Source organism: Myxocyprinus asiaticus, chromosome 12 (assembly GCF_019703515.2).
Source record: "Myxocyprinus asiaticus isolate MX2 ecotype Aquarium Trade chromosome 12, UBuf_Myxa_2, whole genome shotgun sequence".
Classification (NCBI taxonomy): domain Eukaryota; kingdom Metazoa; phylum Chordata; class Actinopteri; order Cypriniformes; family Catostomidae; genus Myxocyprinus; species Myxocyprinus asiaticus.
The window spans coordinates 21,925,263-21,944,160 of NC_059355.1; the positions used below are offsets into that span (position 1 = coordinate 21,925,263).

General features: G+C 35.4%; 1 protein-coding gene across 2 annotated transcripts; it reads right to left on the reverse strand.

The window, feature by feature from the left end:
* Positions 1-498: 498 nt before the first annotated feature.
* Positions 499-18,656, reverse strand: LOC127449505 (epoxide hydrolase 4-like). 2 transcript variants are annotated; one of them, XM_051712988.1, is made up of 7 exons: positions 18,234-18,656; positions 17,393-17,478; positions 13,225-13,382; positions 11,171-11,299; positions 9,464-9,567; positions 8,420-8,568; positions 499-3,064 (listed from the first exon to the last, which is right to left on the reverse strand). In XM_051712988.1, the coding sequence occupies exons 1-7, from the start codon at positions 18,474-18,476 to the stop codon at positions 2,821-2,823; spliced, it is 1,113 nt and encodes a 370-aa protein (XP_051568948.1). In that variant the 5' UTR covers positions 18,477-18,656; the 3' UTR covers positions 499-2,820. The 2 variants fall into 2 exon arrangements, with proteins under 2 accessions (XP_051568948.1, XP_051568949.1); XM_051712989.1 differs by lacking the exon at positions 11,171-11,299.
* Between the last annotated feature and the right edge of the window lie 242 nt (positions 18,657-18,898).

An 18,898-nucleotide genomic window follows, 5' to 3' on the forward strand; every position in this document is an offset into this window, starting at 1 on the left:
ACCAAGCCCAGAATAAGTACAGAATTTTTTTTCTCCTAAACATCTTTACATTTAATTCATTTCAAATTTGATTCTATGGTCTCAAAATATCAACTCAGTGGTCTTGTGTTGCCTATATATATAGATCAGTGTGTGTTGCACATATGAATGACTCTGTCATTTTGCATGTGCAGTATTTATTATTATTATTTTTTTAATTATTTTTCATTGTAATATGGTGCTTAAATTATTAAGGGGAGGTAGTATGGGTGAATAGGCTCCTTTTGATTCCTTTAATATAAATGAAAATATGCATTATATTCAATATGCAATATGCATACATAGTTAAAATATACTGTACAAAATCAAGATTTCTTAAAATAGTAGTCTTATTAAATATTGACATATTTACTTATATCAAAAGTGATATATACCCTTATTTTTCTATTTATTTTTTTTACTAAACAAAATATTTAATTAACAAAATTGTGAAGAAAAAAAAATGAACATGCTTTAGCCTTTTTATTTATTTATTTATTTTTTTAAGATAAATGGTCCAACAATGCCAAAGAAAAATATTTTCAAAAACCCCTCTGGAAATTATCAATATAATTTAAGATGCAAAGTGTAAAATTAGGAGTCTGTACCAATTTTGAAACATGAGATAAACAATTTTCAAAAAGAACAAAGCATGGTCTTTGAAAGACAATAATAATAATAAGAAGAAGAAGATTTAAGATTTAAAATACATAAAATCGCTGATTTTTGAGACAAGACACAAAACAGGGCTTAAATCGTAGTTTTTATTTTTAACACTAAATTAATTTGAAATGGATATATTTGTTGACAAGGGTCTCAGCTAACGAACCATGAAAGGGAACATGATTTTATCAAAATGCTTTTCCTGAAAATTGACATTTATTCATCTTACTGTAATTTGTGTAAACTCCGTCAGACACACTAAAAAGCATGCTATTTTAATTTGATCCATCCAATGAGAGTGTAAAGTCTTTAATTATCTAATAATGGTGTTCAGTAAAGGAGTTAAGTGATAATATATATTCTATACATTTTTTTCTGTTTCATACTATTCTGGAAATTCTGACGGAGTTGACCATATGGAATATTTTTTCATCTTAACCATGTGTTGTACACTGGAGCCATTTTTTTTCTTTCTTTTTCTCAGTTAAAGCTGCCTCTATAACCTAACTCAAATGCCAAAATTATTTTATAATTCTTAACAGAAATGATCACAATAGGATGACGGTGTTGACATGTTAGCTGCAACTGCAGAGACTTCAACATTGATTTTTGAAATATAAAAAGTAAATAAAAATGAAATGACCAGATCATGGCTGAGTTCGGAATGGCTTACTATACATACTATTCTTACTACTTCTGCCATATTAGTCTATCATTTCAGGAATAGTAAGAGTAGTATGGTAGCATGCAATGCCGAACTCAGTCCACATGTCCTACTGTTGCATCCACCATAAACAGGAAGTGTGAAAGGGGTACTCAGAGTTATAGCTGACCATGACATTGTCTGATTTATTCAGGATTATATAAAAGTTAAGTTAAAAAAGATTTAATGCAAAGTGAGGACACAACTTTGAATAGACAGTTTTTAATGGAAAATTACATTTAAAGTTTATACTTTTTGAATTGTTTGATATCTTACAGATCTCTACCCTCTTGTTGCATTTTTAAACACGTTGTTTGGCAGTTTAACAATGTGACCTCTTGCTGAGGACAGGATAAGTTAAATGTGCTTCCAAGTATAGAGCATGCATTTTAAAAAATTCTAATGAAATTATTTTAAAATATAAGTTATAAATGCCCTGAATATACACATTTCTTTTCGATTTAACTTTTCCAGTATTTTATTATGAATTTCTTGATTTTTAACATAAAAGAGGACTATTTTATGTAGCACATGTTTTGTCCCTTATCTCAAGAATCTGTGAAATCTAAAATGTTAGGTTGGCTATTGATCTGGATGTTTTTTTGAAAGGTTGGTAGTTGAAGTTAAAAAATTGTAAAATTCTTCCAAAATCATAATTAATGCCTGTACCTCTCCTTAAGGTCCAGTCAAGAGTATATCTAAAGTACCTTTTTCACTGTACTTTTTTTAATCAAAGTATGAGATCAGGTAAGTGAGTTCCTGCTATTATTTATTTGCTTACAAAATGGTGCAGAGCTGGTTTCTACTTTTTTAGATGCAGCATTTAGGAAGAGATACAAAAAAGTGTACGATATTGACACATTACTTTGTTTTGTCATACAAGAGGATCAAAATATAATGGCATTCTCAACTGTTTAAGCAAAGTATTGTCAAAAATTACAAAACAAAAGACCAGGAACAATATTTTCACAAGACATCACTACCTGATACAGATTTGGAGCGTTTTAGAAGTCCCATAACATTGTGATTAGAGAGTAGCAAATCTGATGATATAAATGTCTGAGAACACCACAGTTCAGTCTCAAAAGATATGGCACATCTTTACGTTGCAAAATGCTGTCAAAAGGCACCACACAATACAACTTACAGAGATTTTGCAACACACTTTAAAATACTGTCACCAATAAACTTTAAGGCGAATGTCATGTGCAAACTTGAGAAAAACAGATCAAACTCTCAACCCTCTAAGCAACCTCTCCAATTAAAATGTGCTTTTGTTCTTTTCCGCTTCATTGAAGTTCCATTTGTTTCTATACCTTAGATGTATCAAATTTAAAATGGTAATTGCATTAATCATTATATTGGTTTGTTTTCATAGGAATCATCCCTGGTTTCCTCGTGCCTCGTCAGACAAGGCCAGATGGAGAAGGACCTCATTATAAGTTCCTGTAGTGTTTCCGGCCCTCTCCCTCCTTGATGAAAGTCCATATGAGTCTATTGACGATGTCAGGCTGGTCTTGCTGCAGCCAATGACTGGCTCCAGAGATGATGTTTAGGCGGAAATGGTTTCTGATGTACAGACGACAGGCCTCGGCCATGTCCTGCTCCAGGAAGGCGTCTCTCTCTCCCCACAGCAGCAAGACAGGAGACCTCACCTCACTGTGACTCAGTGGGAGGACACTGCAGAAAGCAGCATATAAATACTGTATTGGTTAGTTCAATAAAGGGTCAAAATTGACTAACTGCAAAGTGTATTTACACATTCTTAAAGGAATTATTCACCCCAAAATGTAAATTATCTCATCATTTACTCTCCCTCATGCCATCCCAGATGTGTATGACTTTCTTTCTTCTGCAGAACACAAACGAAGATTTTTAAAAGAATATCTCAGCTCTGTAGATCAATACAATGCAAGTGAATGGTGACCATAACTTTGAAGCTCCAAAAAGCACATAAAGAAAGCATAAAAAGTAATCCATATGACTCCAGTGGTTTATTCAATGTCTTCTGAAGCTATCTAATCAATCTTGGGTGAGAAAAGACCAAATAATTAAAAAAAAAATTTTTTTAAATTACTGTGTTGCCATTGCAGTCTCTAGGCACAATAATGATTTCAAACTCGATTACACTTCCTAGTGCTTGATGCATGCACAGAGCGCTAGATGATGGAAGTGTAACCGAGCTTGAAATCATGATCACCAAGGAGATTGCTGATGTTAAGGTTTATAGTTAAACAGGAGTTATATTTTTTTTTTCTGTTCTCATCCAAAATCGATTGGATCGCTTCAGAAGACATTGAATAAACCACTGGAGAGTCATATGGATTACTTTAATGCTTCCTTTGTGTTTTTTTGAGCATCAACGTTTAGGTCACCATTCCCTTGCAATGTATGGACCTACAAAGTTGAGTCATTCTTCTAAAAATCTTTGTTTGTGTTCTGCAGAGGAACATTCATTATCTGGGATGGCATTTATCAAACAATTTAAGTGTGTGTGTGTGGGGGGGGGGGGGTTGGGTGGTTTCAGGACTTTTAGGTTACAAACTGGTAATTACAAGGGTATTATGCTATAAATGTGGTTTATGAGGACATTTCTAGTGTCCCCATAATTCAAATCGCTTAAAAAAACATACTAAACGATGTTTTTTTTTTTTAAATGTAAAAATGCAGAAAGTTGTTTGTGAGGGTTAGGTTTAAGGGTAGGGTTAGGGTTATGGGATAGAATCTATAGTTCGTACAGTATCAAAAAATCATTATGTCTATGGAGAGTCTTCATAAGGATGGCCGCACCAACATGTGTGTGTGCACGCGCGCGTGTGTGCGTGTGTGTATAACAAGATTTGATTATAACATATAACAAGAAAAGTACTTTCAACTTTAAAAAGGAAGTAGACAATTTAGCCCAGTGTTTATTCCAGGAATTAGATTGTGTCTATGGATTTACGAAATTGTAAATTTTCCTCAGCCTATAATATATTTACTTTTGCATATTGTTGAGCATATGAAGACCATAGTAATATTAATACAATTACATTTTTGATTTTAAGGACAGGTTTCTTTGTTCGAGAAACTATTTTGGTCACAACTTGTGTTGGGTCCTGCATTAAAATAATTTGAGAACCACTGCTGTAATTCAGACTTGAATGAAAGAAAACTGTTCATGGTAACACTTTACAATAAGGTTCCAGCTGTTAACTTTATTTAAACGGATAGTTCACCCAAAAATGCTCTCATTATTTACTCACCATCATGCCAGCCCAGATGTGTATGACTTTCCTTCTTCTGCAGAACACAAATTGTGATTTTTAGAAGAAAATTTCAGCTCTGTAGATCCATGAAATGCAAGTGAATGGGTGCCATAATTTTGATGAACCAAAAAGCACAAAAATGGAGCATAAACGTAATCAATAAGACTCCAGTGTTTTAATCCATATTTTCAGAAGTAATATGATGGGTGTGGGTGAGAAACAGATCAATAGTTATTTTGCAAAAAGTCCTTTTTTGCTAGAAATTCATCTCCATGCCCAGTAGGGGGCGGTATGCATGAAGAATGTGTATCACCAAAAACACAAAAAGAATAATGTGAAAGTGATATGTTTAGCATCCAAACCTATCATATCGCTTCTGAAGACATTGATTTAACCACTGGAGTCTTACGGATTACTTTTATACTGACTTAAGTGATTTTTGGAGCTTCAAAATTTTGGAACCCATTCACTTGCATTGTATGCACCAAAAGAGCTGAGAAATTCAGCAGATGAAAGAAAGTCATACATACAGTATCTGTGATGGCATAAGGCTGAGTAATGGTGAGAGAATTTTCATTTTTGGGTGAACTATCCCTTTAACTACATTAGTTAACATGAACTATCAATGAACAATACTTGTAAAGCACTTATTAATCTTGGTTTATGTTCATTTCAATATATACTAATACATTTTATAAATTAAAAGTTGTCAATGTCAACTTTAGTTAATGCACTATGAACTAACAATGAACAATTGTATTTTTATAAACTAACATTAACAAAGATTAATAAGTGGTGTAAAAAAATGAATTGTTCATTGTTATTTCATAATACCTAACGCATTAACGAATGGAACCTTATTGTAACGTGTTACCCTGTTCATTTCTGTTTTGATTCAAGGTTAGAATAAGATACAAGTGTACAGGAGATTTATGACAATCCCCTAAAGAAGAATGTATGCAATTTCATGTCTCTCTCAATGACTTTCTAAAATTAAGTTATGTGTTCCTATTTTACGTAGAAAATATGTCAGCATCCTCCTACACACACCCACCTGTCCACCTACACACACCCACTCATGAACACAAACACACAGTCAGCAAAGCTCTGCCCTGAGACATAATCAAAGTGTGCTTCAGGAGCAGATGGAGGGCTCAGTCAACCATGGACATCTCACATGCTCCAAACACACACACTCTTCCAACATATTAACACAGAATATATACACTAGGATGTCCACAATTGTTTTGAGGATATGACAAATCAATTCAAATCCTAATCTTGATTTTTATTAGTACTAGTATTAGTACTTAGTCATAGCAAAAAGCCAGCAGTTGATCTAATGCTGATCTGAACCCATTATGAGTTAAATGCTGTTCATGCACAGTTCAGGGTGCATGAAATCAATCTCTCTCTTGACAAGGACACTTGCACATATGAAATATGAAGTCTTATTCTGTCAACCTCAGTCATGCAGATTTTCAATATTACATTTATAACATTAAGAAATAACTATTTAACAATTATTTTTTTTTATTTAAAATCGTGTTTTTAAACATTACTGCTATAATTGCTGAAAACAAAACAAATCAACTTATTCCCATTAAAAGGGTTCCTCTTGTACAATATCCACTAAATATCAATATCCAGTAGACACTAGAGGGCAACATTCTCTTTACTACATGATTGTAATTCGTAGGCAGTCACTCACAAACTACTACACATGTCTATGTTATCTTTTGGTATAAGACACATTTGTATATGTTCCAAAAGTAACAGTACCGTTAATATATTTATATTGGGAAATAATATATTATATTACTGAATTTAATACAAGCTGTAAGAGTGGTCAGGGACAAAATTTGTATTTTAATTTTTTTTAATTATCCCACTGTATTTCAAATAAAAGCATATATACACTACTGGTCAAAAGTTTTGAAACACTAACTCATTCTTTATTATTATTTATTTTATTTTTTTTCTTCACATTTTAGAATAATAGTAAAGTCATCAAAACTATGGAATAACATAAATGGAATTATGGGAGTTATGTTGTAACTAAACAAAATCCAAAATAAATCAAAACTGTGTTATATTTTAGCATCTTCAAAGTAGTCACCCTTTGCCTAGAATTTACAGACATGTACTCTTGACATTTTCTCAACCAACTTCTTGAGGTATCACCCTGGGATGCTTTTTAAACAGCATTGAAGGAGTTCCCATCTATGTTGGGCACTTATTGGCTGCTTATCTTTATTATTTTTTTATTAAAATTTTAGTTTTATAATGAAATAAATGAATACGGTGGCACAATTATATTTTTGTCTACAAAACTAATTTAAAAATTTAAGCATACGCCTTCAGATCAAAAGATTTTTGAGATCATGAGAAACATTTCAGTCAAGTGTTTCAACACTTTTGACTGGTAGTGTGTGTGTGTGTGTGTGTGTGTGTGTGTGTGTGTGTGTGTGTATATATATATATATATATATATATATATATATATATATATATATATATATATACACACACTGGCGGCCAAAAGTTTGGAATAATGTACAGATTTTGCCTTTTCGGAAGGAAATTGGTACTTTAATTCACCAAAGTGGCATTCAACTGACCACAATGTAAAGTCATTTTTGATCAAATCTAGACAGGCCCCATTTCCAGCAGTCAACACTCCAACAACATATCCTTGAGTAATCATCCTAAATTGCTAATTTGATCCTAGAAAATCACTTGCCGTTATAATAAATACTGCTGAAAGCTATTTGGTTCGTTAAATGAAGCTTAACATTGTCTTTTTTTGTGTGTTTGAGTTCCCACAGTATGCAATAGACTGGCATGTCTTAAGGTCAATATTAGGTAAAAAATGGCAAAACAACAACAACAACAAAAAAAAAACACTTTCTATAGAAACTCATCAGTCAATCATTGTTTTGAGGAATGAAGGCTAAACAATGCTTGAAATTGCCAACAAACTGAAGATTTCATACAAAGGTGTATACTACAGTCTTCAAAGACAAAGGACAACTGGCTCCAACAAGGACAGAAAGAGATGTGGCAGGCCAAATGTACAATTAAACAAGAGGATAAGTGCATCAGAGTCTCTAGTTTGAGAAATAGACACCTCACATGTCCTCAGCTGACAGCTTCATTGAATTGTACCCACCCGTGTATGTATATGTGTGTATATATATCTATATCTATAAATATATCTATATATATATCTATATATATATATATAACTGCTTTAATATTTAGAATGAATTATGAATAGTTTTCTCCTTGCTATGGTAATCATTATTTTATTTGCTGTCAATGTGGGCCAACGTCATAATTAATGTATACATTTATTGTAATGTAAGATTTTAAACACATGAAATCCTTTTTTACTAAAACATTTCGATCAACCGATAAGTCAAGAACATGCTTCAGCCATACACTCATAACTTTAGACAGGACAAGAAAAAATACTGAACATCCAAAATAAATAAATAAATAAATAATATACAAATAAATAAATCACTTTTATATCTCAAAATCATTATTTCTTGACAATTACTTTTCAAATGAAATATTTGCTCAGATTCACACTTCTGAGAGAGAAATTTATAGGGCATACATTGCAAAAGTGTCCTCACTTTATCTTGTTTTTGACAAAAGACAGTTATTGTGTTAAAATTGCCCCCTGATTCAATTGCCCCTGGTCTCTTATTGCAAATCAGCATTTTTGGCTAACAAACACCAAAGACAAACTAGATAATAAGACACAATTTTAAAGTACCTGAAGACATTTCTGAAGTAGTTGAGGGCCCCAGTGAGGGCCCCTGGCTGGGAGAGGGCATACAGGTAGGCTTCAAGGTCTTCTGTGGTGAGCCAGCGGCCCTTACAGCTGATGCCTGTGCTGCGGCTGGTGAATAAACTCTTCAGCGCCTGCAAATCCACATCAGCACCCAATGAGAAAGCAGAATAAAAAAATATCTAAAAAAGACACGGCTCCCCCGCCAACCCCGCACCCACACACACGGACACATTTTAGATAGTTAAACAAAATAATTATTGTTATTCTTTCTCATACAGAATTTTTTTCAAACCAAAATAGATGTCTACATTGGCTGGGTTTCCCATTATTATGCATGATATGCATAAAACAATCAGACCTCAAACACAGACTGGTGTCAGCTGCTGTGCAAACTTGGGCTTGTTCAAAATGACTGAGTGTTGGAGCCAGATGGATGAACTTGGCTCACTGATTAACTCACAAACAAATGTGCATGCTAAAGAGAGGAGCTGGTCAATCAGGTGAAATCATCTCAAGTTAATGAATGTTTTGGGTAATTAAAGTAATAGAGATTGTCATGCATGCATTATCAGTTTAATCAAAATCATCCAATTCAAGACAAACTGAATCTCTGTAGTGTTTCAAAGATTATCCTTATGGACAATACTGATATATATGAGATTACTAAAGGGATGAAGACTTTATTTGTATCCCTCCACAAGCTACCATTTATCTTAATATTAATTAAATTAGATATTGTAACGAAGGCTGGCAATTACAGGCAGACGAAGACCATGATGATGTGAAGAACCCAAGTGCAGTTTATTCATAAATGTGAAATCCAAAAACCATGAACAGAAACATAAACATGAACTAAACTAGACTTGACTTGACTTGTCTTGACTTCCAAAAAACGTTACATAAACTATACCTAACACAAAACAATGGCAAAGAAACAGGAATTAAACTTTCAAAATTAAAGACATGAACACAAAACATGAACAAAAAAACGTGACAGATATCAACAGTATGTATTCAGTTGCTTACCTTGAAGTCATTGATGGAGAGCATAAACTCTGGGTAATGAGGCAATTGGAAGAAAAAGTAGTAACTTGACTTGAGCATCTGGCTTGGGTGACAAAGGGCATAATCTGGACACAGAAGATGATAATAAATGAACAACACATGTATGCCAGCAGAAGACAGAGCAAATGAAACATTTCCCTCTACTGCATGACTTGCACGTACATTTTCTTAGTCAAACTACATCCAGGCAGTCATTTAAAAAAAAAAAAATGTTCTGGTACGGTGCACTGTGTTGAGGCTGCATATTTTTGCCCTGGAAAACAGCCCTCTCAAGCAATTTGTATTGATTTTTCACCCATCAAAAATACAAATCTCATTTGTTAGTGAATAAACTTAATTTTAAAACATTTAAGTCATATCACTTGCATGTTATTAGGAATTGCTTAAATGTGTTTGTTACCTTAATACATTGTACAACATTGGAATTGATATTGATGCTGTATGGATAAACGCAGTCAGTACATATATCAGTTATCATGTTTTTTTAAATTAATTTATTATTATTTTTTTATTATTTGATCCATTATTCAAATATCTACCCTCTCAGCATTTATTTAACATTCAAGTCCAATTTAAATAAAAAAATTATGCCAGGAGTCAGTTCTCTTAAATTCTCTCATGTAGAAGTACGTTTTTAATATTCTGACATCAGCAAAGACTTTGATTAATTTCTTCCAACACACTTTTTCTGCTGTCTTGGTTCCAGAAGTATTTTTCCCTATTTCTTCCATAAGGATCTCAAAGTTCTGTTCTGCAGAAAGAAATTCATACACATCTGGGATGGCATGAGGTTGAGTAAATGATGAGAGAATTTTCATTTTTGGGTGAACTATCCCTTTAACAGCCTCTGTAAGTCTGTCTTCAATGGTTTATAAGTTATTATTAAAAATCAATTCACCTATAGAGAAAATAAATGGGATTTTCACTTCCGGAATTTGACTGTTGCGCTCCATTGATTTCAATACAGGTGATGCGAGAGGAATGATGCAATACACTAGCATAAATATACATAGTACATTTGAGTAAAATAGTCAATTTTCTATTTTTATAAACTATTGATACTTTTAACAATTAAATGGACTAAACATATATTTTTATTAAGAGTTTCTCTTGCTTCGTCCGCCATCTTGGATTTAATTTTCCATCAAGCTCATCACTGCATTCTGAATCGCTTTCCCAGGGAAGAATACAAACTATGCTATTTAAGAATTTAGGCAAAATGTGGTTTCTTTAGAGGCATAACTAAGGTACCTATTGGAGTGCGGGAGTGTGTCAGTGATGCCTTTAATTTAAACTGCTGCCTCCAGAGGCAGCTCACTAGGTTTTGGAACAGACCCCCTTATTAGCAGATATAAATTCCAAAAGTACAAGAAAAACAATAGGTGTGGTCTTGTACATGTCACTCTCAGTGGGTATTGAGTAGTGTTATAAGAATTGCCACAGTCCCCCCGTGTCTCTGCCAGACGCCTGCCTGTAATTACCTCCTCCTCCAGGCTGGAGCACAGGAGCCAGATGGAGGGCAAAGCCCCAAGGTTCCCCAAACACAACCACAATATTTTATTCTGAATGATGCACATAATATTAATGAGCCCTAAAAACTAAAGCAGACCCTCTGGGGTTGGCATGACAGAACTTGAAGTCTAATTGTCAGATGTATAGGGCACTTACCAGTGAACACACAGGGATGAGGGCTGTTCAGCACTATGAGTTTTGTCACCATTTCAGGGTAGTGAATTGCACAGAGCCATGCAATGATGCCACCCCAGTCATGCCCCACGAGCAAACATCTGTTGTATCCTGAGGAGAGTATGAGAGGGAGGAAGCTGACATGTTTGTTTGTTGTCATGTGTGTATGTATGTGAGTACATGCAAGAAAAAAGAGTGCTTGTATTTGATGATGAATAGTGAGTTTCAGTATGCTGGCATGCCGTGCCCATATGTTTCTCTATATTTATGTAAGGTGTGTGTGTGTGTGTATCAGTGCATATTTAAAGTATATTAGTGTCAGTGAGGCAAAACAGGACAGAATGTCCATCAGGATAGAGATTTCTTTCTAGAAACTTCTGATGAGGCCGTCTAGAAATGAGCAAATGAATAACTAACCACTTCCTTCAAGAAATAGTTCACCCAAAAATGAACATTCTGCCATTATTTACACCATAATTTCATTACAAACCGAGAACAGAGAAGGTGAATTTTTAAAAAGTCTTTTAACCTCCTGAGACCGAGTGTGACAGCTGTGTGCATTTTACATTTCCCTTTTTGATTTGTAATAGTAGCCCCTAATAAAAATGCAGATTTTTTTTTTTTTTTTTTTTTGGAGCAGGTAGTTTTCCTAAAAATGTATGTCCTTATATGGGGACAGCAGGACTAAGTTGTTAAATTTTAAATATTACCAAGCAATAGGGAGTTTCCAGGAGTGTTGGTTACTACATATAGTACCACCGGTCCCTAAACGCATATTACATAGTCTGCATTGGGCACCAATTCCCTAGGGGGGGCACCATCTTATCCTAAGGGGGCATAAGAAAGTCCACCGGCTACCCTTCCTTATACATTATTCAAGGACCCGATAGCAGTCGCAGATCACAGACGATCACCTTGCAGCTCGCACTACGTCAGATTATCATCTCACCCCCAACCACTCTGACTACATATTACTATAAAACAGCAATCTATCTTTTGAATTATTCGGATTTCTGTTATTCCACTGTTCTTTAGTTTCCATATATCATTCCCAGCAGGATAGATAACTTTAGATAATGCAAAACCAACTCACAGAAGACAATTTCAGTCCAGGCCCCAGTAAAGATTTAACTGATGGTATTTTCTGGCTCTGCAATATGATATGACCCCTTAATCATTTTAATGAATGACGAAACAGTTTTTGTTAAAGATTGATTTTTGGGGCCTTTTTTGCCACATAGGCTATTTGGAATGGGTTCTGGAAATGGCGTGACCCGGACTCAAACTCTTGTTGACCTTTACAGCTCCAATTTATGTTAAATGTATACAAATTTAAATTGACCTTTGAATTAAATATAAATAAAATTAAATACAAAATCATATAAAAAATGCCACTAAAAAATAAAATAAGCAATAAACCAAATGCTTACATTAAGTCAACATTGTTTCTATTTAATCTCAAATATAAATTTTATTGAGCAATATATACAGTAACACAAAATAATGAAATTAAATACTGCTTGTTTGGCCACATATCGTTCTTGGTGAAATAACAACAGTTTATGTTGTCGTTCATGTATAAGCTGTCTTCTTCCTCAGTAATTTAAGTTCAAGTTAATTTAGTGTTGTATCAAGGACTGACTAAGGATGAATGGCACCTTTGCTCAGAGCGAGGGTGGATGTTTCCACTGTCTGCAATAGAGTGATTCCAATGTCAAGGAGCTGAGACCCTGAAGCAAGACATCATCATGAATCTTTATAACACGTCATTGACGGCCTGTCACAATACACCACCGGCCACTTACAAACATAATAATTTAACTTTGCCATGATATAAGATTAATCCACACCTGACCATGTCCATGAGTCACGCCGTAGTGAGTAAGGACATCTGTGAAAGGTTTACCTTCACCACACACTATTGTGAAGACTGCCACATTAGCATTCACCGCCATAACAGTCTTATCAAATCCTTGAGTCAGACAAGAATGTGAAATGGAAATAGGACTGAGATAAGGAAGGCAGTCTGTTCTTACCAAGATACTCCACAATGTCCTTGATATCAGTGACAAGGTAGTCCAGTCGGTAGCTCTCAGTGGAGGAGGGCAGGTCAGACTCCCCGTAGCCTCGCATATCCACAGCAACAACACGGAATTCACTCTTAAATTCCCTCAGCTGGTGACGCCAGGAGAACCTAGGAAAACATGGCAGCATTTTGATAAATCTTCATTATAATTTTTAAGGGTTTCATATGAATACATTTGCTAGTTAAATTTAGATGCCAAAAGGCCTATACACACACAGCACATACAGTCCTTAAAACTCTTTTGGCCCTATTTTAAGTCAATGGGCATGGTCCATGAAGTTTGGTTATTTTTGTTTAAGTATGTGTTAAGTCTAAGCGCAAGTGGGCTTGGCGAAATTGTCCATGCAAAGCTATAATGGGCTGGGAGAGGTGCAATTTAATTCTGAGGTTCTTCTCCGGCACAGTCTGTGCCCTATTACATAGTCCATTCCCTGTCAAGCACCAGCAATATAAACAAAGACAGCACATTCATAAGTTGGTAGTGCAAATGGATTGTGTGCAATGATTTAGAAGAACAGAAATTTAGACTTACTGTATATTCTTTTGTGCAATAACTTCATAATTGTTGAATGTCAGTTATATTTCAGACAGTGACACTCTCCTTTTATACACATGGAAAATGTATTTCTCATCAGGATTTGGATTTACGCTCCATTAAATTATAGAGAATGTAAGAATTATTAATGATTTTCTTCTATTGACACAAATCATGGCTAGTATTAACAGTGATTGTATCAGCACACAATTCACTTCTACTGGCCGATTTTGATTTGGAAAAATGTAATTAATTTATTGAAACAAAAAATTCAACCAAAAATATTTCTAAATTCATATTACACTTCAAACAAAATGAAAATATAATCAAAACAATGGAGTGGTCAAAAAAAATCATAACAATTACAAACAATTTACCCTCTCTAACTTCTTTCACTGGCCCCTTTAGCAGTGGCTTAAAAATAATTAGACAACAGGTGGAAAAATACCAATACAAATTAGATCATAAAGATTCTTGTAAATAAAAACAAATCAATAATAACTGAAAAACACAAATCTCATAAATTTTTGTTTCATTAAACAGCTGCAATTTGTCAGAGACAAAATTTTCAGAGTTTGGACATGAACTTTATTACCACCTGCTAGTGAAATCTCCAAACTTCAAATGTAGGAACTGAATTTAGACTTTGTGCTGAAAACAAATATGGTTCTGAAATGTCTTAGCGCAATTACCTATTTCTGAGGAAAGAGCAAATTACACTTCGCGGCACTTAATTAACATACAATACACCCACAGTTTGCGTGCATACACTCACAGAATGCGCAAACACACCCACCCACAGCCACTTGCGCTTTGCACTGTCATGACAATTAGCGCTCTCATGAAAATTGGTGAAGACATAGCGCACGGTTGTTGCAGATTGCGTTGCACCTTGCGCACTCACGAGATTAGAGCCCTTTGGATTTTATTCATGAAACATGAGCAGAACTGTCTATGAGCAGTCTGTGTAAATTGTATATAAAACAGGATGAACGATATTTTGTGTCGTTACGATATTCAATTATTTACAACAAAATCTGCCGATATCGATAACTTGATGGTGGCATTGCTTTTCATGCTACATTGTTTCAAATAACTGATAAATAATAACAACTTTGAAAGAAATTTTAATATTTCGCTAATTATCCATTGTGTTTTTCCGCTCCCTTTTGATTGACAGGAACTAATTGGCCTGATCATCGGCTATTTTTTAAACAATTAGACGATGTCCGATAGTGCAGATAATTGCTTTTATCAGCCAATACCGATGATTGGCTGCTACATAGATGCATCACTTCATAAAACCATTCTTACATAAATTGACACAAGCAATTAAATGGGACAATTTATGTAAGAATAGATTTATGAACGATTTACACAGATTTTGTTCTGCTCATGTTTCATAAATAAGGCTCAATGTTTCTCTTTTCTTCTTTTATGGGCTTTATACCTTTTATGTACATGAGAGTATAGAGAAAACAGGAAAGTGAGATGGTAGGGGATCGGGACATAGGGCAGGCTAGATTTGAACCCGCATTCCTATGATTGCACAATGCTTATTATGCCTTGCGGACACATGCACTGTCCACTGAACCACAGGTCAGACCCTTTTGACACTCTTGGTTAATCAACCTGCACACCTAGTACTGGCATAGAAGCAGGCTTGTCTGAAATCAGTTTACTTAATGAAAGTCCCCTGAAACTAGATCGAGTTATGTAAGTGTGATTCTTTTGAGTCATATCATTACACTCATCTGCCAGGCTGGTAGTAGCCTAATCCCCAATTGGAAATTGTGTCTTTAAAGATTGAGAAGGTCTGTGTGTGTGTGTGTGTGTGTGTGTGTGTGTGTGTGTGTGTGTGTGTGTGTGTGTGTGTGTGTGTGTGTGTGAGTGCGAGAGAGAGAGAGAGAGAGAGAGAGAGAGAGAGAGAGAGAGTTAAGGAAAAGCAGAAGGTGCAAGCCTTACTAATTCTGATGAGTCAGGTACAGCAGAGGCTCTCCCAATATGTTAGAATATAGATGAGTTTCAAATGAACAAACACACACACTATTCCAACCCCCACATTTCCCTATTGCTCAGCACTAAGGGAAATCTTTGACTTGCATTTTTTGAATGCACCATACTAAAGTGGAGCAGAAGTCATAGGCGAGGGTGTCCTCCAGGTCTCCTCTATACATTCAAGAGTTCATCACTGATTCTGGAACAGTAGATTGGCCAGTGAAGCAGAAAGGAGCCATGCCACATTAATTAGGCACAGTTCTGTCCTGATCTCAGTTCTGCATTCTGGCAGCTCACAAACATGACAGCTTCACTGGTCCCCAGATACTCAGAGTGCCACGACACTATATATCACATCTCATAACTATATTGAAATATTCCAGCCATATCACAATTCACAACAATGATACAACACACCACAGATGGTGTTAGGATAAGATGGACGTTAAATCTGCCTCTTGCAACAAGATTTAGATATTTTAGGTCCAAAACAAGTCAGATTTAGAAATATTTGTTGAAAGGGAAGGTATTGTGTATCAGTTTGCAGAGCTGAACACACCAACAATCAACCTGCTTACTACATACTAAGTATATAGATACATACTGGTACATATATATATATATATATATATATATATATATATATATATATATATATATATATATACACACACACACACTTGCCAACCACTTTATTAGGTACACCTGTACATCTACTTATTTATGTGATTATCTAATCAGTCAGTCATGCAGATGCGGGTCAGGAGCAACCATCAGAATGGGTAAAAAATGTGATATCAGTGATTTCGACCATGGCATGATTTTTGGTGCTAGACAGGCTGGTTTGAGTTTTTCTGTAACTGCTGATCTCCTGGGATTTTCATGCACAACAGTCTCTAGAGTTTACTCAGAATGGTGCCAAAAACAAAAAAACATCCAGTGATTGGCAGTTCTGCGGACGGAAACAACTTGTTGATGATGAGAGAGGTCAACGGAGATTAGCCAGACTGGTTCGAGCTGACAGAAAGGCTACGGTAACTCAGATAACCCCATCTGTACAATTGTAGTGAGCAGAATAGCATCTCAGAATGCACAACATGTCGAACCTTGAGGTGAATGGGCTACAACAGCAGAAGACCACATTGGGTTCCACTTCTGTCAGCCAAGAACAGAAAGCTGAACAGAAAGCTACTGTATATATATATATATATATATATATATATATATATATATATATATATATATATATATATATTATATTATATTATATTATATATTATATACAGTATACTATTTACGTATATACATGCATAGAGTGATTTAGCCAAAATTAAGGGAGACTCCAGTGTGTGCTTTTAAATTAATACTATTAACATCTTTGAATCATTTAGACTGTGAAAGTAAAAATCCAACAACAAACCTGCACACTTAACTAAGTTATTATTCTATGACTCCATGGGTATAATGTGGAAGACTGACTCCACAACAACATACTTTGGAACTGTGCCTGGCAGAATCCCTGTAGAGAAGTGTTTCCCGTGTGTACGTGTGCGTGTGTGTGTGAGAGTGTTTAATAAAATCTCACCAAAACTCGGGGAATCCATGCAAAAACAGCATAAGTGGCTTTCCTCGTTCCCCCGCAGCAACATAGTGAAATCTGAGTCCAGACTCCTAAATAACCACACAGAGAGCAGAGGCAGTTATTCTTCACAGTAAATGGAGTATATGATAAATGTCCACCAGTCTTGTGCATCCTGATGTAAAAATCCATTTGCACATCTCTCTGCTTTATAGAGCTATAAAATATGAGAGAGGGGAGTCTTATCCACAAACTTCAGCTAATATTGAAGCAATAGCTTGTGATGACAATTCTGGAAAATTCATACACTTTTTTATAACAGCCTGCATCAAATGGTATGTGATGAGTTTGGTGGCTGTTTAATGGACATTCTTGGTAATTCAAAATTGTGTTTTTTGGAGACAAACATTAAAATTGAACTCTAGGAAAACATTTAAAGTTTCTTTCTTATTTATTTTGTAAGTACCTAGACACTCTAATGGGTAAAACTGAAAGTGGCTGTTGTCAAGTCCAAAAAGGCAAATACTTTTTAGAGAAACATGTAAAATCCGAACATTTCGTTTTTGAACATAATGTGCTAAGCTCTGCAGGTATATAAACACATCCCAACTCTCTCGCGACTGCCTAAAGGAGCTGTTTTCAGCACCATTTGGGTGGACAGCGGAGTCCAAACTATGACTATCAGTTTGTGTGGTCGCTGTCCACCCAAATGGTGCTGAAATTATGTTCAGTAACGTTCCTTCCAGGAGCAAAGCACCGAAGGGCAAAGTTATCCTAATACACGTACGCTTTCATACACTAATATGCATCCATATTACCTCGCTCCTTAAAGAAACGCGCGTCTTACCTTGATCCTAACATAACAGTGTGTTCCCAAGGACGTGTCATTCAGGCACGCGGGGGGTGTCTCACGAACCGTCCACTGAAAGGTTGTTGACGGTCGTAGGATGATATTCCAGCCAAGTTTGAGCAGCGCTACGCCCGTGCACAGCGCGCAATATCCATATATGAGAGACCAGTATCCCATAACTCTGATCTTCAGCGTCAGTCCGACTGTCAACAACAGCAAGTTGTGAAGCAGTCTCGCCATTTTTACATTACTGCGGGAATACGCTTGTTGGTCGCTGTGTCTATTGATTTGTTTACTCAATTGCCTTCAATGTGCATCGTAATAACAATGTCGCACCGTTAAGAGCGCATCCTCCTGACTGGGGAGGATCCCTGGAGCGGAGTCACGCTTACGTATGACAGGAGACATGCTCAATCCCAAAGGTGTTTAATTCGCAGCTCGGACTGAACCACTGCAATCATCTGACGCAACAAAACTAGAAAGCTGCTGTGAGGCCCACCGCACAATTTAACGCAACTGTTTGAGCCCGCAACTGAGCGCGAGTGTCCGCCCCGAGAAACTGAATGATAATAAATTAAAATACTTCATCATGATTTATTTTGTCATTCCAGAAGTCATTGCCGAATATTATAATATAGGCTATTTTATTTTCAACAATTTTC

Coding starts and splice junctions, on each gene's coding strand:
- LOC127449505 (XM_051712988.1), bottom strand. CDS start 18,476: ATGGCGAGACTGCTTCACAACTTGCTGTTGTTGACAGTCGGACTGACG. Junction 11,300..13,224: donor GGACATTGTGGAGTATCTTG/GTAAGAACAGAC, acceptor TACTCTCCTCAG/GATACAACAGATGTTTGCTC. Junction 3,065..8,419: donor TACTTCAGAAATGTCTTCAG/GTACTTTAAAAT, acceptor TGCTTTCTGCAG/TGTCCTCCCACTGAGTCACA.